Genomic DNA, 21529 nt, shown 5'->3' on the forward strand with positions numbered 1-21529 from the left:
TCAAGGGGAAGGGATGGTGGCTGCTCCAATGTAGGAGTGAATTCGTGGAAGTGGGTTTCCTAAAGATGTCTGTTTGAATCACATCATCCTTGCCCCTTGAAATAGAAACATCAAGGAAAGGCAAGGTATTTGCCTCAAAGACCGAGGTAAACTTCATATTTATGTCGTTGGCATTGAGATACTTGACGAAGTCTGAGAATTCTTCTTCTCCCCCTTTCCAGACAACAAAGACGTCGTCAATGAATCTTGCCCAAGTGACGATGCAGGGGGTATATCTGTTGGGTGTGTCGCCAAAGACCAGTGTCCTCTCCCACCAGCCCAGGAACAAATTAGCATACGACGGGGCACACGAACTCCCCATCGCAGTGCCCCTGAGCTGGTGGTAGAGGACACCGTCGAAAAGAAAGTAGTTTCTTGTAAGAACGAAATTGAGTAGTCGTAGGACAAAGACATTATGTGGATAAAACTGTTGGCCCCTAGTATACAAGAATAATTCCACTGCCCTCATACCGAGATGGTGAGGTATGGACGAGTAGAGGGCCTCAACGTCTATAGAGGCTAGGGATGTCCCCTCCTCCAAGCTGATACCCTCCAAACGACCAAGAAGGTCACTCGTGTCTCTCAGGTACGAGGGCAGTGTTTTAACAAATGGTGCCAATATGTGGTCCAGATAGATCCCCAAATTTTGGGTCAAACTATTCACCCCCGAAACAATCGGGCGTCCCTTAACAGGGAGGCCACCCTTATGCACCTTGGGTAGGCTATAAAAGGTGGCTACTGTGGGATGTTTCTTGTATAAATACTCAAATTCGTCACCAGAGATAAGGTCATCAGTTTTTGCTATTCGCAATATGTCAATTAACTCCCTCTGGTATTCAACGGTTGGGTCACACTTCAGTTTTTCATATGTGTCCCTATCATCAAGCAAGGTATGACACATGTTGGTATAGTCATTGGTGTTCATCAACACAATGTTCCCCCCCTTGTCCGAGGGTTTGATGATGAGGTTTTTCTTTTTCTCCAAGTCCAGCAAAGCTTTGTACTCGCTTTTGCTGCAATTGAAGCCACCATGGCATGATATCAAGCTGGATAAATCCCGACAGACCTGGTTCACAAAAACATCTATACAGGTTGGGTCCCCCAACGGAGGCATTTTAAGACTTTTGTTTTTAAGTGAGGTAAATGAGCCTTTACCCTCCTGGGGCATGCTATCACTCAAGCTGTATAGAAGACGAACATCTTGAAGGATGTCGGGAGAGATACCCATCTCCCTGCTCTCTCGCCTAGCAACAAGCGCAAAATGTTTGCGCCATCTAAGCTTTCTGGCAAAGAGGTGGATATCTCTAACCCAATTGAAGAGGCTGAAGCTAGAGGTGGGAACAAAGGACAGGCCCCTTTCCCCTTGTGGTTAAGGATACCATCTATAGGACCATATTCTGGCTATCGGGCAAAGCTGGGCAGTCCACAACTAGGGAGGGTGCAAATAGGGATATTGTGGCAGATAGGAGGGAGGATATAGTGAGAGACAGGGCTGTTTAGGGATATTGACCCAGCGCTGTGTCTTTCTACCTTGGTACCTGGCTACCCTTCACCCTATCTGATCACATTATTACTGTCCCTTTTTGGTCCCTTCCCATCTCCGCCCATTTATTATAGGAGAACAGTGTAACTAGTGGCAACTATTTAGTATTGTCAAGTATAGTAGGGCCCATTATTTTATCTACAAACATTAATAAATGTTATGTTTTAAATTCAAATAAGCTACCCATTTATTGTGAAGTCTATTACTTATTTAAGGGTTTAGCCATATGGTTTAATCATAGTTTGACCAACTACAATTGGTTGTGTAACAATAATCTCCTGTGAACAAGGAAGGCATAGCAGAGCTGGAGAGGGTACAGAGGAGGGCAACTAAAGTAATAACTGGAATGGGGAAACAACAGTACCCTGAAAGATTATCAAAATTAGGGTTATTCACTTTAGAAAAAAGACGACTGAGAAGAGATTTGATTACTATGTATAAATATATCAGGGGTGAGTACAGAGATCTCTCCCATCATCTATTTATCCCCAGCACTGTGACTGTGACAAGGGGACATCCTCTGCCCCTGGAGGAAAGAAGGTTTGTACACAAAGATAGAAGAGGATTCTTTACGGTAAGAGCAGTGAGGAAGAGTTCAAGAGGGGCCTGGATGTATTTCTGGAGTATAATAATATTACAGGCTATAGCTACTAGAGATGGGTCGTTGATCCAGGGAGTTATCTGATTGCCTGAATGGAGTCGGGAAGGAATTTTTCCCCCCTTAAGTAGGGAAAATTGGCTTCTACCTCACAGTTTTTTTTTTGCCTTCCTCTGGATCAACTTGCAGGATAACAGGCCGAACTAGATGGATAAATGTCTTTTTTCGGCCTTATATACTATGTTATATGTAATGTTACATGTAATGTTACATGTAAAAAAATAAAATAAAAATTAAGTAATTACAAAAAATGTTAAAAATAGAAAACAAATTAATAAAATAGACATATTTGGTATTGCTGCGTCCGTGATGACCGGCTCTATAAATATATCACATGATCCACCCCGTCCAATAAACAACATAAAAAAAATAAATGAAAACTGTGTAAAAAAAACATTTTTGTCACCTAACATCACATAAAGTGCAACACCAAGCAATCAAAAAGGCATATGCCCCCCAAAATAGTACAAATCAAACCATCACCTCATCCCACAAAAAATGAGGCTCTAACTAAGACAATCGGACAACAAATTAAAAAGCTATGGCTCTCAGACTATAGAGACACTAAAACATTTTTTTTTGTTTCAAAAATGCTATTATTGTGTAAAACTTAAATAAGAAAAAGTACACATATTAGGTATTGCCACATCCGTAACGATCTGCTCTATAAAAATCTCACATGACCTAACCCCTCAGGTGAACGCTGTAAAAATAAATAAATAAAAACTGTGCTTAAACAACCAATTTTTTGGTCACCTTGCCCCATAAAGTGTAATAATGAATAATCAAAAAATCTTATGTACCCAAAAATGGTACCAATAAAAACATCAACTCTTCCTTCAAAAAATGAGCCTCTGCACGTCTTGTGCAGGGGCTAATTTTTTGCAGGAAGAGTTGACGTCTTGATTGGCAGAAAAAATATGGTGTTCAGAAAATAGAGACACAAAAACATAATTAAAAAAAAAAAATGCTTTATTATGTAAAACTAAAACCAGCAAAGAAAGTAGACATATTTGATATCATTGCGTCCGTAACAACCTGCTCTAAAAAATAGCACATGATCTATCCTGTCAGATGAATGTTATAAAAAAAAAAAACAGTGCCAAAACCTTGGTTACCTTGCCTCACAAAAAACTTAAAGGGTTTCTACCACCAGAAATACTGTTATGTAGCTGACTGATATAGCGATGCGCTAATGTCAGCACTACATAACAGTATGTTTCTAACGTTAGTCCCTGCAGCTGTTTTTGTTAAAAAAGCACTTTTATTATATGCTAATGAGCCTCTAGGTGCTATGTGGGCGTAAAATCAGCACCTAGAGGCTCCGTCCACTCACCGATTATCCCGCCCAGGTCCAGTGTTGTGCCCGCCCAGCTCCTCTTGATTGATGGCACGGTCCGCCGCATCGCTGCCGAAATCCCGCGCCTGCGCCGTTCACTTCTGTCTTCGGCGCAGTGAGTGAATGATGCTATCCTGGTGCCGGATTCCTCACTGCGCCTGCGCCGACTACGTCACAGTGAGGAAGCCGGCATCAGGAGAGCGGCCTTCACTGCCTGCGCCGAAGACAGAAGTGAACGGCGCAGGCGCGGGATTTCGGCAGCGATGCGGCAGACCGTGCCATCAATCAAGAGGAGCTGGGCGGGCACAACACTGGACCTGGGCGGCATAAAGCGTGAGTGGACGGAGCCTCTAGGTGCTGATTTTACGCCCACATAGCACCTAGAGGCTCATTAGCATATAATAAAAGTGCTTTTTTAACAAAAACGGCTGCAGGGACTAAAGTTAGAAACATACTGTTATGTAGTGCTGACATTAGCGCATCACTAATGTCAGTCAGCTACATAACAGTATTTCTGGTGGTAGAAACCCTTTAATATAGAGCAATTAAAAAATAAAACTGACACCTTTTCCCCTAGTTTCCAAAATGGGGTCACTTTTTGGGAGTTTCTACTGTAAGGGTGCATCAGGGGGTCCCTCAAATGGGACATGTCATCTAAAAACCAGTTAAGGAAAATCTGCCTTTCAAAAACCACATGGCGCTACTTTTCTTCTGTACCCTGCCGTGTGCCCTTACATCAATTTACGACCACATGTGGGGTGTTTATGTAAACCATAGAATCAGGTAATAAATATTATGTTTTATTTGGCTGTTAACCCTCAATGTGTTAAAGAAAAAATTGGAATAAAATGGAAAATTTGCCAAAAAAGTTAAATTTAGAAATTTCATCTTCATTTTCCTTTAATTCTTGTAGAACATCTAAAGGGTTAACAAAGTTAGTAAAATCAGTTTTGAGTAACTTGAGTTGTGTAGTTTCTACAATGGGGTCATTTATGGGTGGTTTCCACTATCTAAGCCCCACAAAGTGACTTCAGAACTGAACTGGTCCTTAACCACTTGCCATCTGGGCCATTTGCCCCCTTCCTGACCAGGCCTAATTTTGCAAAACTGACATATCTCACTTTATGTGGTAATAACTTTGGAACGCCTTTATTTATCCAAGTCATTCAGAGATTGTTTTCTCGTGACACATTGTACTTCATGATAATCATAAATTTGAGTCAAAATATTTCACCTTTATTTATGAAAAAATCCCAAATTTACCCAAAAATTTGAAAAATTCGCAATTTTCTAAATTTCAATTTCTCTGCTTTTAAAACAGAAAGTGATACCTCATAAAATATTTATTACTTAACATTCCCCATATGTCTACTTTATGTTGGCATCATTTTGGAAATGTCATTTTATTTTTTTAGGACGTTAGAAGGCTTAGAAGTTTATAAGCAATTCTTCAAATTTTTTAGAAAATTGCCAAAACCCACTTTTTAAGGACCAGTTCAGGTCTGAAGTCACTTTGTGGGGCCTACATAGTGGATACCCCCATAAATGACCCTATTGTAGAAACTACACCCCTCAAGGTATTCAAAACCGATTTTACAAACTTTGTTAACCCTTTAGGCGTTCCACAAGAATTAAAGGAAAATGGAGATCAAATTTTTAAATTTCACTTTTTTGGCAGATTTTCCATTTTAATCCAATTTTTTCTTTAACACATCGATGGTTAACAGCCAAACAAAACTCAATATTTATTACCCAGATTCAGCGGTTTACAGAAACACCCCACGTGTGGTCATAAACTGCTGTATGGGCACACGGCAGGGCGCAGAAGAAAAGGAACTCCACATGGTTTTTAGATGCCATGTCCCATTTGAAGCCCCCTGATGCACCCTTACAGTAGAAACTCCCAAGAAGTGACCCCATTTTGGAAACTAGGGGATAAGGTGCCAGTTTTATTAGTACTATTTTTGGGTACATATGATTTTTTGATCATTCATTATAACACTTTATGGGGCAAGGTGACCAAAAAATTGGTTGTTTTAGCACAGTTTCTATTTATTTATTTTTACAGCGTTCACCTGAGGGGTTCAGTCAAGTGACATTTTTATAGAGCAGATTGTTACGGACGTGGCGATACCTAATATGTATACTTTTTCTCATTTATTAAAGTTTTACACAATAATAGCATTTTTGAAACAAATAAATTATGTTTCAATGTGTCCATGTTCTGAGAGCTATAGTTTTTTTTATTTTTTGAGAGATTTTCTTATGTAGGGGCTCATTTTTTGCGGGATGAGGTGACGGTTTTATTAGTACCATTTTGTGGGACATACGCGTTTTTGATCACTTGGTGTTGCACCTTTTGTGATGCAAGGTGACAAAAATTGCTTGTTTTGACACAGTTTTTTTTTTTTTTTTTTACGGTGTTCACCCGAGGAGTTAGTTCATGTGATATTTTTATAGAGCTGGTTTTTACGGACGCGGCAATACCAAATATGTCTATTTTATTTTATTTTTTCAATTTTTTTTGTATTTTTTTTATTCCTTACTTGGGGACTTTTTTTTTTTTACATGTGAAACTTTTTTTTATTTTTATTTTTCAACCCTTTATTTTTTTTTTTTTTTTTTACACTTTTCGTCCCCCATAAGGTCATACAAGACCTCTGGGGGACATTTGCTTCACTTTTTCTTTTTTTTTTTCACTGTTGATTTTTCCTGTAACTGGGGCTGACATAGTAGCCCCAGTTACAGAAGAAATGCACCCCCAGAGAGGCTGTACAGCCTCAGAGCAGGCCTGATCGAGGTCTCTGAAAGACCTCACACAGCCCCTGCACTCTCCGGTCCCGGCGGTCACATGACCGCCGGGCCGGAACAGGAAACGCAACCCGATCAGCAGCTGCACGATTAGCGTACCAGCTGCGATTTCTGAAAGGACGTTTTAAAACGTGCTTTCAGAAATAGAGGTCCACCCATAGGACGTTTATATTCTATGGGCGGACGGGAGGAGGTTAAAAAAGTTGATTTTAGAAATTCTCTTAAAAATTTAAAAAATTGCTTCAAAAATTCTAAACCTTCTAACGTCCTAAAAAATATATATTTACATAGAAACATAGAAACATAGAAACATAGAATGTGTCGGCAGATAAGAACCATTTGGCCCATCTAGTCTGCCCAATATACTGAATACTATGGATAGCCCCCGGCCCTATCTTATATGAAGGATGGCCTTATGCCTATCCCATGCATGCTTAAACCCCTTCACTGTATTTGCAGCTACCACTTCTGCAGGAAGGCTATTCCATGCATCCACTACTCTCTCAGTAAAGTAATACTTCCTTATATTACTTTTAAACCTTTGCCCCTCTAATTTAAAACTATGTCCTCTTGTGGTAGTTTTTCTTCTTTTAAATATGCTCTCTTCCTTTACCGAGTTGATTCCCTTTATGTATTTAAAAGTTTCTATCATATCCCCTCTGTCTCTTCTTTCTTCCAAGCTATACATATTAAGGTCCTTTAACCTTTCCTGGTAAGTTTTATCCTGCAATCCATGTACTAGTTTAGTAGCTCTTCTCTGAACTCTCTCTAGAGTATCTATATCCTTCTGGAGATTTGGCCTCCAGTACTGCGCACAATACTCCAAGTGAGGTCTCACCAGTGTTCTGTACAGCGGCATAAGCATTACCAAGATGATGCACACATGGAGTATATATATGGGGAATGTTAATTAATGAATATTTTATGAGGCATCACTATCTGTCTTAAAAGCAGAGAGATTAAAATTTAGAAAACGGATTTTTTTTCAAATTTTCATAAACTTTTGGATTTTTTTTAATAAATAAAGGCAAAACATATTGACTCAAATTTACCATTAACATGAAGTACAATGTGTCACGAGAAAACAGTCTCTGAATGGCTTGGATAAGTAAAAGCATTTCAAAGTTATTACCACATAAAGTGACACATGTCAGATTTGCAAAATTAGGCCTGGTCAGGAAGGGGGTAAATGGCTCGGTCTGTAAGTGTTTAAGATTAAAAATTGCTTGGTCTTGAAGGGGTTAAATGTATATGGCGACCTTAAATGGGTTGTACAAAAGTTAATTAAAGGGGTTGTCCCATCTCGTTGTTTTCTTGGCGACATGGGACTAATCTTCAGCCCCTTCGCCGGGCTTACGGAAACAGATGAGCAGGCTGGCACTCCTCTGTTTTCCTAACTCCGATTGTAGTGAATGGGAGCTACAGAAACAGCAGAGCAGAACAGGCTACACTGCTTCCGTAACTCCGGTAGCTTTTGGAGATGGAGGGTGGTGACAGAACTACACAGCTCCATCCATTGTGTAGTGCTGCAGCAATCCTCACATTGAAGTGAATGAGAGCAGCACTGCAGTTACAAGCTCCATTTAGTGCGCAATGAATGGAGCTGTGTACTTCTGGCACCAGCATAGAAGAGAAGAGGATTCTTTACGGTAAGAGCAGTGAGACTATGGAACTCTCTGCCTGAGGAGGTGGTGATGGTGAGTACAATAAAAGAGTTTAAGAGGGGCCTGGATGTATTTCTGGAGTGTAATAATATTACAGGTTATAGTTACTAGAGAGGGGTCGTTGATCCAGGGAGTTATTCTGATTGCCTGATTGGAGTCGGGAAAGATTGGGGTATCGGTTATTGATGGCTCATCCCAGATAGGCCATAGTAAAGGATTAGAACCAGCCCTGTACCTTACATGGATCCAGAGATCTCCCTGTTCATTGCTCTGATTGCTCTGCTAGATTTATATCAATAAGAACAAACAAAAAAAAAAAACGCCAATAATTGTGTATATTGATTTGCAAATACACTACATCAGAAAAACACTGAAAAACAGTGTCACTGTTTTCACCTATTGGGAAACAATATGACCATATAGCAAATATAAAGAAAATCATATAGCTAAGGCTACTTTCACACTAGTGTTTTGGCTTCCCGTTTGTGAGATCCGTTCTGGGCTCTCACAAGCGGTCCAAAACAGATCAGTTTTGCCCTAATGCATTCTGAATGGAAAATGCATCAGTTTGCCTCCGTTCAGTCACCATTCCGCCTGACGAAACTGAGCTAAACGGATCAGTTCAGACACACAATGTAAGTCAATGGGGACGGATCCATTTTCTCTGACAGAATCTGGCACAATAGAAAACGGATCCGTCTCCCATTGACTTTCAGTTGGTGTTCAAGACGGATCCGTCATGGCTATAGAAGACATAATACAACCGGATCCGTTCATGACAGATACATGCGGTTGTATTATTGTAACGGAAGCATTTTTGCAGATCCATGACGGATCCGCAAAAAACACTAGTGTAAAAGTATCCTAAACCTACAAAAATTGCCAATCTGCATAATTATCATTAAAAATCTTTATTAAGCAATTCATGAAAAAAAAAAAAAAAAGAGTTTAAAAACAACAGTGGAGGTAAGATGGCATCATCAATGGAGGGGACCACACGGGCAATGTAAAATATCAATAAATTGTCAAAATACCAGGATAAAGTGCAACTGCAAATACTGGCTACAATAACATTGAAAAAACTGTAAGTTTACCCATAGTGTATCTCCGTCCAGGATGGCGCCAACCCCGATGCGTGTTTCGGTGATCCTTTGTCCGGGGTATTTTGACAATTTGATATATTACATTGCCCATGTGGTCCCTTCAGTGATGACACCATCTTACCTGCACTGTTTTTTTTTTTTACTTTTTTGGTTATTTTCATGAATCGCTTAATACTGTATTTTTGATGATAATTATGCGGACTGACAATTTTTATGTATGTTTAGATTTATATCAAGGTGGCAGCTTTCTGAATGTCCTTTCTGATGCAGCTCAGGGGGTGTATCCTTTCTGCTGCAGCTCTCTCCCTATCACAGCTCAGGAGGCAGTTAAATGATGGAACTGAGCATGTGCGGCCTTCTCAGTCAGCTGGACAAGGAAATAAACAAACAGCAAGTGGCGCTACACAGATATATTTTATTTAATAACTCAGGAGCTATATTACATTTTACTTACATGCAATTACGAAAGTATTCAGATCCACATGCTGGTTTGAAAACTGAAGAATAGTTTTCGTGGGACAACCCCTATTCTACAGTTATCCAATAGTACAATTACCCCCCACAATGCCCGGGCCCCTCCTATGGACGATACTTACCCGATCCCGGCACCCACGTCCCTCCGGATCCCTGCACGGCCACCACTGCATCTCCCCGTCATGTGGATCAAAACATAAGGGGGAGAGGAAGCGGCCAATAGCAGGCTGCGATGGTGACCAGCCTCTAGCATCACCCGCGATGCTAGAGAGGCTGGTCACTGTCGCGGTCTGCTCCCACCCATGGTTCCCCCACCGGACACAGCATGTTTTTATCTGCTCGGCGGAGAAATGCATCGGTGACCGTGCAGGAATCCGGAGGGACGCGGGTGTCGGGATCTGGTAAGTGTCGTCTATAGGAGGGACACGGACATTGTGAGGGGAATTTGTACTATTGGATAATCCCTTTAAGTGCAGTACTACTAAATAGCACTGCTGCTGCTGGCCTCAGATCTGGAATTTGGATGTTCATACTCCCTGTTACCTGCTGTGTTCCCACAAACTGTCTCTGGAATACACAGAGAGTACTCCATTATAGGGGTGGGTGATATAGACGATATGCAATATAAATTTGGGCAACGATAAAGATTTAGTTTATATCGCCATATTGCAGTAGAACATGGCATGCGCCGCTCTCGGCGCGCACCATGTTCTCATGAGCCGGCACAGTGGAGAAAGAGGGAGTCCCTCCCTCCCCACTGTGTGCGGCTGCCGCTGACCATCAATGAGAACAGAGCAGGAGGAGGAGGGACTGTGGCTACTGCGCCACCAATGAGAACAGAGAGGAGGAGGAGGGGAGGGACTGTGGCCACTGCGCCACCAATGAATATAGTTTATGCCTGAATACAAACGTAGCCTGCATATGCCGGCCATATCCCATACCCGGCCTCTATTACTGTGCGCCGTGATCCGCCTCAATTAACCCCTCAGGTCCCGAGGGGTTAATTGCGGCGGATCACGGTGCGCAGTAATTTCAGCCCAGGCACGAGGACACATTATTCCTACCTTCAAGGTCTGAATGTGGGCTTAGCAGTGTAGGGAGAGAAGTCAGGGATTTGCTCGCAGGTGACCTTTCCCCAGCTTCTCGCCTAGAAACTTGTTTGTTGGTTTATCTGTGTATCTGAGATCCCGTCCGCTGTGACAACCAGTTGTCTAATTTTACTTACAGAATCCATTTTTGTTTTCCAGGGATGGGTGCTGCTCCTTACTATGTGCGCAGCAGGTATCGGAGGCACTTTCCAGTATGGATACAACCTCACTATCATCAATGCACCCACAACTGTACGTACGCTGGATGGACCTTTCATTAATTCATTCATTTTAGATTAGTAAACTACAGCTTTATCTTGCCTTGTATCAAAAAAGTTCTGAAAATGCCTTAATCACATACTGTATCTGGAGATAATAATAGTAATCTTAATTTATATAGCACCAACATATTCCACAACGCTTTACAGTCAGAGGGTTCATATACAAATAAGAGGAGTGAGGGTCCTGCTCACAAGAGCTTACAATCTAGAACCCGATCAAGCACCACAATAGTCAGTTCAGATACATGAGGCTCCAAATACCATGTCGCAATACTCTAACTGAACGCTATAATTTCTGCTTAATGTTTTTACTCAATCATCAAAAATATGTACACATTGAGTAAAATCTCCATTTCAAAGTGCAACATAGTATAGTTGAACTATATAAAAAGACAGACTTGAGTAAAGACAATCCATAAGAAGACATTGTGAAAACCATTTGGCTTTTGCAGCACATATTTTGATGGATTGATTTAAAAGGAACCTGTCAGCGGCAAAAACCACCCCAAACTGCCAGCAGTACCTTCAAGTAGCCGGCATTGTGTTTCTAATGATGATTTTCTTCCTGCAGTCAGATGCGGTAAAAACAGGAAAAAAATATATTTTATCCCGTGAGCGCGCTATTTTCGAGTCACTCTTGAAATCAAGCGGGCAGCGGTCTCCTTGCTTCAAGTCACGGTAACCACGCCCCCTTCGCTGTGACTGACAGCGCTTATGCCCGACAGCTGGCTGGCTTTGCCGAACAGCCGGCTGTCAGTCACAGTGAAGAGCAGGGAAGGGGGCAGGGTTACCTTGACTTGAAGCAAGGAGGCCGCTGCCTGCTTGACTTCAAGAGTGACTCGAAAATAGCACTCTCAGGGGATAAAAGATTGTTTTTCCTGCTTTTACCGCATCTGACTGCAGGAAGAAAATCATCATTAGAAACACACTGCCGGCTACTTGAAGGTACTGCTGGTGGTTTGGGGTGGTTTTTGCCGCTGACAGGTTCCCTTTAAGTGCGCCATGTTGTTTTAAGCAGCTTCTGGGATACCAGTACAAGTAGTAGACCGTTTTAACTGAATCCTCCACTAATTTTTTTGGGGTAGCCCTTCTCCCTACATCTAGTACTCAAAATCTTGACTTGTTCTTTGATATCGTGGTTATTGGAACAATTCCTTCTCACCCTCTTCATCTCACTGTAAGGAATGTTCTTTTTCCATTTTTGATAGTGGCAACTTTTGTAATCTAAATAACTATTTGCGTCTACATCTTTAAAGTGTGTTTTAGTGCAAATCTGGTTGTGCTTAATATTAAGGTGCAAATCAAGGAAAATGGCTTCTTTAGGTCTTTGTTCGAGGGAGAAGCTAAGATTCCACATATTTCTATTAAGATTATCAACAAATTGGCGTAAGTCTTCTGGTTTCCCTCTCCAAATTAAAATCAGATCATCTATGTATCTCAGATAAAAAAGAATATTAGGGTGGCCTAATTGGCCCGATTGTTCCTCAAAAGCCCCCATGAATAATTTAGCACATGATGGTGGAAATTTAGTCCCCATTGCTGTTCCCTTCTTTTGTTAATAAAAAGTATTATTAAAAATGAAATAATTGTGGTGTAGTATGAAATCAATGGAATCCAGGATGAAAGCTTTTTGGGCAGAGGGCATGTCCAGATCGTTTTTAAGGAATCCCTCTATCGCTTTCATTCCTAGTTCATGTGGGATGTTACTGTAAAGTGATGTCACATCTAGTGTAGCCCATAATAATCCATCTTCCCACTGGAAAGATTCTAGAGTCTCAATAAGGTGATAAGTGTCTCTAAGGTAGAAGGGTAGATGGGGGACATCTCTGGAGCATATTGTCAAGGTATGCAGATAGGTTTGAAGTGATCGAAATTGATCCCTGATATGATTGGTGTGCCAAGTGGGTTTTGTATTGATTTGTGTATTTTAGGTAGAAAGTAAAATTTTTGGATTGATGGATGGATAATTAAAAAAAAAATCCCTCTCTCTTTTGATCACCTCTTTGTCGTAGTTAAATTCAATTAGGTCAAATAGAGATTTTTTTATAGATTTTAGTTAGATCTTTAGGGAGGCGGGTGTAATAGTTGGTATCGGATAAAATTCTACTGGATTCCTCCTCATAGTAACTGAAATCCATAATAATTACTCCCCCACTATTATCAGCATTTTTAATTACTATCTCCCTATTCTTTGTTAGATTCTTAAGTGCCCTACATTGGCTGGTGGAGAGGTTATTCACATCAGTATTATCAGTTGAAGTCTTGTTAAAACTTTCATAAAAATTGCTCATGACCATGTTATAAAAACTTTCTAAGTGGGGTCCCCTGCTTTCTAGTGGGTAAAAACTAGACTTATTTTTTAAATTGGATTGTATCAGTGTGATATTTTCAGGTACTCCAGATGGATCGATTTGAGTAGTGAAAATTTGAACCGCAGTGGTTATCTCTTTTGGAGGTTCTTTGGGGATGATTTTAAGTGTTGAATCTTTTAGGCTAAAATTATGTTTTAAAGTGAGCTTTCTGATAAACTGATTTAGGTCTACGAAAAGTTCAAACAAATCTGGTCCTTTAGTAGGACAAAATAACAGGCCTTTTGTCACGGATGAAGTTAGCAGATAGCTGGAACATATAAATAAACGAGCGACTGGCTTGATCCCAAACTAAGGAGCTTATAGGTGAGCCCTATAAAACCCTAAGAGCTCTCCCTGACTGCTATGCACATGCAAGGGTCTGTATGGTAGACAATTGCATGCCCGCGTACCTAATACTGTGGGACACCTGAAAACCCTATAATAGTGAGGGGACACGACCACCGGCTCCCTGCACTTAATACGGACGGAGTCAGGGTCACCTAGAATCAAGCCAGCAAGGAAACACCAATAAAGTAAATAACTTATCTGAACAAACAGCAAAAGCAGCCTCCAGCAGTGAACACCTCATCCAGGAAGTAGTATAAACCGCAAAGTGAGGCAGTATGGGAGGGATTATAAAGGAAGACGATTAGTCGAAATAAGTGACACCTGGCAGAAGGAAAGGAGATGAGAAAGTGAAACCAAAACAAAGAACATCATACAAGAGGTAGAGAAGAACGTCTGCCAGATCTTCTCACAGAACTGGCGGTGACACCTTTGCTGAGGAGTTCTATTTCATCAGTTTTAAATGTATACTAAGATTAAATATACCCCTTTTTTCAGATATGTCGGGGAGTCTACATTAATTGTATCGGTATCGTCATTAGTTCTTATTATTTGGGTGTTTTGTTTGATGGGGCCTTGACGTCTCCCTCCTCTGCATCCTCTTGGTCTAAATTTGGTCTTTTTTTCGTTTCTGTCTTTTTGAGGGGGGTGTAAAATTGGGTGATCTTTAGTGATCGGCAATTAATAGAGTTTGGGAGATTTTGTTCTGTTAGCACTGGGCTCAAGAGCTGTATGCTGGATAGGATCGATCTTATGGGAAGGGGAGGTGTACAGGTTTTGTCTCGTGTACCCAGAGTTGGGGAGAGATGTTCTAAAAAAGGACTCCCCGTGATATTGATGGGTAGGGCTAAAAAAGTTTCAGGGCTAGATGAAGACACAGCGTAAGTTGAAATATTGAAACTAGGGTCTGGAGACGTGAGAAAGTTAGATGTTTTGTCAGACTTTTCTGTGTTCTTGGATTGACTGGGAACGGGGGTGGATGAATCCTTATCCTTTTGTTATATTAGTTGTTGTGAGTGGATTTGTATTGGATTTGGGAGTGAAATAGATCGAATTATTACAGTTGCTGAAGGGTGTGGCCGCTATGTGTGAAATTGGAAGTTGCTCCGTGGATTCTACTGATAGGGTGGAATCTTTTTCAAGTGGTATAATCGTCTGACGGTTAGTTTTTGGTGGGAAGTTTCTTTGGGGATAGTTTGTCTTATTTAGGATAGGATTGTTATCTTCCTGGGCACAAAACTGAACTGAACAGAACGGAATGCTCCAAAATGCATTCCGTTCCGTTTCGTTGTGTTCCCATACCGGAGAGCAGACCGCATCATGTTGTAGTTTGCTTTCTGTCCTGGGATGCGGAGCAAGACGGATCCGGCATGACCCCCAATGCAAGTCAATGGGGACGTATCCGTTTTCTATTGTGGCAGATTGTGTCGGACACAATCTGCCACAATAGAAAATGGATCCGTCCTCAATTGACTTTCAGTGGAGTTCATGACGGATCCATCCTTGCTATGTTAAAGATAATACTGTACAACCGGATCCGTTCATAACAGATGCAGATGGTTGTATTATCAGTAACTGAAGCGTTTTTGCTGAACCCTGCCGGATCCAGTAAAAACGCTAGTGTGAAAGTAGCCTTACCTTTTTCTTGTGAGTATTTTCCATTCGGTGAGTCATTGATATGAATATATTGCCATTTTATTATATTTAACAAATGCTACAACAATCCGAAAATATAAAATTTTACAGTTGCAAGAAAAAGTATGTGAACCCTTTGGAATGATATGGATTTCTGCACAAATTGGTCATAAAATGTGATCTGATATTCATCTAAGTCACAACAATAGACAATCACAGTCTGATTAAACTAATAACACACAAAGAATTTAATGTTTACATGGTGTGTTCAATAAAAACATGGTAACATTCACAGTGCAGGTGGAAAAAGTATGTGAACCCCTAGACCAAGCATGCTCAACCTGCGGCCCTCCAGCTGTTGAAAAACTACAACTCCCATCATTCCTGGACAGCCTACAGCTATCAGCCTACAGAAGGGCATGGTGGGAGTTGTAGTTCGAAAAACAGCTGGAGGGCCGCAGGTTGAGCATGCTTGCCCTAGACTAATGATATCTCCAAGAGCTAATTGGAGTGAGGTGTCAGACAACTGGAGTCAAATCAATGAGATGAGATTGGAGGTGTTGGTTACAACTACACTGCCCTATAAAAAACACACACCAGTTCTGGGTTTGCTTTTCACAAGAAGCATTGCCTGATGTGAATGATGCCTCGCACTAAAGAGCTCTCAGAAGACCTACGATTAAGAATTGTTGACTTGCATAAAGCTGGAAAGGGTTATAAAAGTATCTCCAAAAGCCTTGCTGTTCATTAGTCCACGGTAAGACAAATTGTCTAAAAATTGAGAAAGTTCAGCACTGCTGCTACTCTCCCTAGGAGTGGCCGTCCTGTAAAGATGACTGCAAGAGCACAGCGCAGACTGCTCAATGAGGTGAAGAAGAATCCTAGAGTGTCAGCTAAAGACTTACAAAAGTCTCTGGCATATGCTAACATCCCTGTTAGCGTATCTATGATACGTAAAACACTAAACAAGAATGGATTTCATGGGAGGATACCATAGAGGAAGCCACTGCGGTCCAAAAAAACCCATTGCTGCACGTTTACAGTTTGCACAAGAGCACCTGGATGTTTCACAGCAGTACTGGCAAAATATTCTGTGGACAGATTAAACCAAAGTTGAGTTGTTTGGAAGAAACACACAACACTATGTGTGTTGAAAAAGAGGCACAGCACACTAACATCAAAACCTCATCCCAACTGTAAAGTATGGTGGTAGGGTCATCATGGTTTGGGGCTGCTTTGCTGCATCAGGGCCTGTACGGATTGCTATCATCGAAGGAAAAATGAATTCCCAAGTTTATCAAGACATTTTGCAGGAGAACTTAAGGAGGCCATCTGTCCACCAGCTGAAGCTCAACAGAAGATGGGTGTTGCAACAGGACAACGACCCAAAGCATAGAAGTAAATCAACAACAGAATGGCTTAAACAGAAGAAAATACGCCTTCTGGAGTGGCCCAGTCAGAGTCCTGACCTCAACCCGATTGAGATGCTGTGGCATGACCTCAAGAAAGCGATTCACACCAGACATCCCAAGAATATTGCTGAACTGAAACAGTTCTGTAAAGAGGAATGGTCAAGAATTACTCCTGACCGCTGTGCACGTCTGATCTGCAACTACAGGAAACGTTTGGTTGAAGTTATTGCTGCCAAAGGAGGTTCAACCAGTTATTAAATCCAAGGGTTCATATACTTTTTCCACCTTCACTGTGAATGTTTACATGGTGTGTTTAATAAAAACATGGTAACATTTAATTCTTTGTGTGTTATTAGTTTAAGCAGACTGTGATTGTCTATTGTTGTGACTTAGATGAAGATCAGATCACATTTTATGACCAATTAGTGCAGAAATGAATATCATTCCAAAGGGTTCACATACTTTTTCTTGGAACTGTATATGTTCATTTGTTCTTCTAACCATTGAGCTAGTCACTTAATATTGGAGTTTGACATATGCACGCAAATTATCTCCATATCATTCCGTCATTAACCCTTTCATGACCAAGGGTGATTGATGCCCCAGTGTCCAGGTCAAAATTTACAAATCTGACATGCGTCACTTTATGTGGTAATAGCTTTGGAACACTTTTACTTATCCACGCCATTCTGAGATTGTTTTCTCGTGACACATTGTACTTCATGATAGTCATATATTTGAGTCAATATATTTCACCTTTATTTCTGAAAAAATCCCAAATTTACCAAAAATTTGGAAAAATTCACAATTTTCCAAATTTCAATTTCTCTGCTTCTAAAACAGAAAGTCATACCTAATAAAATATTTATTACTTAACATTTCCCATATGTCTACTTTATGTAGGCATCATTTTGGAAATGTCATTTTATTTCTTTAGGACGTTAGAAGGCTTAGAAGTTTAGAAGCAATTGTTACAATTTTTAAGAAAATTTCCAAAACCCACTTTTTAAGGACCAGTTCAGGTCTGAAGTCACTTTGTGGGGCCTACATAGTGGAAACCCCCATAACTGACCCCATTGTAGAAACTACACCCCTCAAGTTACTCAAAACTGATTTTACAAACTTTGTTAACCCTTTAGACGTTCCACAAGAATTAAAGGAAAATGGAGATGAAATTTCTAAATTTCACTTTTTTGGCAGATTTTCCATTTTATAATTTTTTTTTTCTTTAACACATTGAGGGTTAACAGCCAAACAAAACTCAATATTTATTACCCTGATTCCGCGGTTTACATAAACACCCCACATGTGGTCGTAAACTGCTGTACGGGCACACGCAGGGCGCAGAAGGAAAGGAATGCCATACGGTTTTTGGAAGGCAGATTGTGCTGGATTGGTTTTCTGAACGCCATATGTTTTTTATTTTTCTGCCGATCGTCTTGTGCAGGGGCTCGTTTTTTTGCAGAAAGTGTTGAGGTTTTTATTGGTACCATTTTTGGGTACATATGATTTTTTGATCATTCATTATTACACTTTATGGGGCAAGGTGACCCAAAAATTGGCTGTTTTGGAACAGTTTTCATTTATTTATTTTTACAGCGTTCATCTGAGGAGTTAGGTCATGTGATAGTTTTATAGAGAAGATCGTTACGGACAAGGCAATACATAATATGTATACTTTTTCTTATTTATTTAAGTTTTACACAATAATAGCACTTCTGAAACCAAAAAAATGATGTTTTAGTGTCTCTATAGCTTTTTTATTTTTTGGGCGATTGTCTTAAATAGGGTATCATTTTTTGCGGGACGAGGTGACGGTTTAATTTCTACTATTTTGGGGGTCATAAGCCTTTTTGATCGCTTGCTGTTGCACTTTTTGTGATGTAAGGTGACAAAAATAGCTTTTTTGGCACTGTTTTTTAAATTTTTTTATGGTGTTTATCGGACGGGGTCTATCACGTGATATATTTATAGAGACGGTCGTTACGGACGCGGTGACAACTAATATGTGTATTTTATTTTATTTTTTTATTTTTTTTATAGGAAAAGGCAATTTCTTTTTTTAATTTACATTTTTATTTCTTTTTTTATTTTTACTTTTATTATTTTCACTTTTTTTATCAGTTCCCTCTTGGATCTTGAAGATCCAGTGGGGCTGATAGTTGTACTATACTTTGCAATGCTCTTGCATTCCAAAGTATAATACTTCCAGATGTCCTGTAGGTGATCACAGCGCTGCAGCCCCGATGGTTGAGAGAGGGAGCTCCCTCCCTCTATTAACCCTATGGATGCCGCAACCGCGGCATCTATGGGGTTACAGGAGAGTGTCAGCATAGAGCTGACACTCTCTGCTGATGGCGGCGGCTCAGTAATGGAGCCGCCACCATCACACACAGCAGGGGGATCGGGGCAGCGGGGATCGGGGGCAGCGCTTGAAAGGGGGGGGGGATCGGGGGTACGGCCGCCAATATTGAGGGAGGCTGGGGCAGGAGGGGCGGGTGAGACTGAATGCATGGGGTGGGGAGGGGGCAGACCGCATCAGGGCAGCTGCCTCTAGGAGATGAGCTGCAGGCGGACACAAGGGGGGGCACAGCCACAGATTGGGGGCACAGATCGGGGGGAGGGTATTACGAGGACCCTACCTGATTTCATGCTCTGATCTGCAGAGCGCAGATCAGAGCATGAAACCGGCATTTTTTTCACTGCCGCTATCCGATTGGTTAGTCTGCACAGACTAACCAATCGGATCGATTGTCGGCAAGTGGCCACTCTGATTGGTCCCTTGCCGGCATTACTGCACTGTATGCTGTCCGTGACAGCAGCAGGGCAGGGGCAGAAGCTTTAATCCAAGCGCTTTGCAGCGCTCCTTGGATTAAAGAGCTGCCAGAACGTTTATATACGTGGTAGCTGCACGGGGTATGTGCAGCTATCACGTATATATACAGATTGCGGTCGGGAAGTGGTTAATAAACATCTACACTGACCTAGTGGCACTTGGCACTCGCTGTTTTCCCCTTTTTCCTTTTCTTCCCCTTATCTCCTTTTAGGGGGTTTTCTCTTCCCCCTGAAAGTCTATCCATTGCACTACTTAAATTAAGTTGTGGACATTTGTTCCATGTAACTGAGCTGCCTGAATTCACTGTGGTCTTGCTATCTTTACATCTCTACTAACCTCACCACCACGGAGAACATTCAAACGATTTATCGGATATAGAGGTTATTAATAACACTCCGCCCCCCCACTGGCGCCCATCCACATATTTTACTTTTGGAGAAAATACTTTTTCCAATAGTTTGGAATATGACCCTCAAATTTTTATTTTTCTCGTCTTTATAATGGATACCAGTACAGCCATTTTCTTAGAAACACATGTTATTTTTATTTTACTCTTAACTGAGCTGTGTGGTGTCTTATTTTTTGCGAGATGAGTGGTCATTGTCACTGGTACTATTTTGGGGTGCATACAGCTTTTTGCACTTTATTTGCTCTTTGGGAAGCAGGGTAAAGAAAAGGCAGTAATTCTTCCATTGGTTTTTGGATAATTAATTTTTTTATGACATACACTGTACAGGTAAAATTACATGTTAACTTTATTCTTCTGGTCAGTACCATTACAGAGATACCAATTTTATGTAGTTTTTTTGTTACATTTAAAGGGATTGTCTGGGTTCACAGTTGAACCCGGACATATCCCCATTTTCACCCAGACAGCCCCTCTGACATGTCATCGGAGCAGTTTATGCTCCGATGCTCTTCCTTGCCCTGCACTGTATTGCGCAGGGCAAAGGCTGTTTGTTTATATTTTTACACTGTTAGGCGGAGGTTTCTGCCTAGCAGTGTTCCCGGTGACGTCACCGGCACTGGTGGGTGGGATTTAGCGCTGTTCTAGCCTGTTTTACAGGCAGTGGCGTCTCTAGCTTTCAAATTTTGGGGGGGCACACTGGGGGCCAGGACAAAAGTAGGGGGGGCAGCTATAACAACGATACATTTACACAAGTACGCTTAGAAATGCTGCGATACTTTACCCAATACCTAAAACCGCAACAGGGAAGAAAAGTCCAGCTGTCTGTGGATGACACTTTTATAGAGAGGGGGATCTGTGGATGACACTGCTATGGGGGGGATCTGTGGATGCCACATACCGTATATAGCATCTTATGCTATATGTGTCATCCACAGATCCACCCCATGACAGTGTCATCCCCATTTCCCCCTCCATAACAGTGTCATCCACAGATCTCCCTCCCTATAACAGTGTCATCCACAGATCTCCCTCCCCGCCTCTCACAGGAGTGTACATATATAAAATAAACATATTTCACATGAACACTTACAATTACTTGGCTTGGCCCTTGGGGATCTCGGACGCCACTTCAACACTTTGGCCGGGGGCTCGGCGGCGCTGATGTTGTGTTTTATCCTAATGAGAAAGATTTCAGAATAAGGATTTGGAGAAGGGGCAGAGGAATAGCAGGAGGCTGGTGCTGCTACTAGGGGGTCATACCATGGGGGAGTAATAAAGCCCACCATAATGCCCCCCCAGTAGTAATAATTCTCCTTATAATGTGCAAAACATACCCCCTTGTAATGCCCCCAGTTGAGCTAATGTCCCCCATAATATGCCAGTATAAAATACTCCTATATAGTGCACCAGTAAATGCCTCCATAGTGCTCCTCTCCCCCCTTCCTGCTAGTGCCCCCCATAATTTACCAGTATAAAATGCCCCATATATCGTGCCCCAGTAGATGCCCTCAGTGTCCCCCATAATTTGCAAGTATAAAATA

General features: G+C 41.3%; 1 protein-coding gene across 2 annotated transcripts in view; it reads left to right on the plus strand.

The window, feature by feature from the left end:
* Positions 1–21529, plus strand: part of SLC2A11 (solute carrier family 2 member 11) — a 129315-nt gene that overhangs the window by 82008 nt on the left and 25778 nt on the right. For both annotated transcript variants that reach the window (XM_040416380.1, XM_040416378.1), the window contains exon 2: positions 10879–10971. In XM_040416380.1, coding sequence (XP_040272314.1) covers positions 10879–10971 — 93 coding nt within the window. The remainder of the gene's footprint in view (positions 1–10878; positions 10972–21529) is intronic.

Source organism: Bufo bufo, chromosome 2 (assembly GCF_905171765.1).
Source record: "Bufo bufo chromosome 2, aBufBuf1.1, whole genome shotgun sequence".
NCBI classification, from domain to species: domain Eukaryota; kingdom Metazoa; phylum Chordata; class Amphibia; order Anura; family Bufonidae; genus Bufo; species Bufo bufo.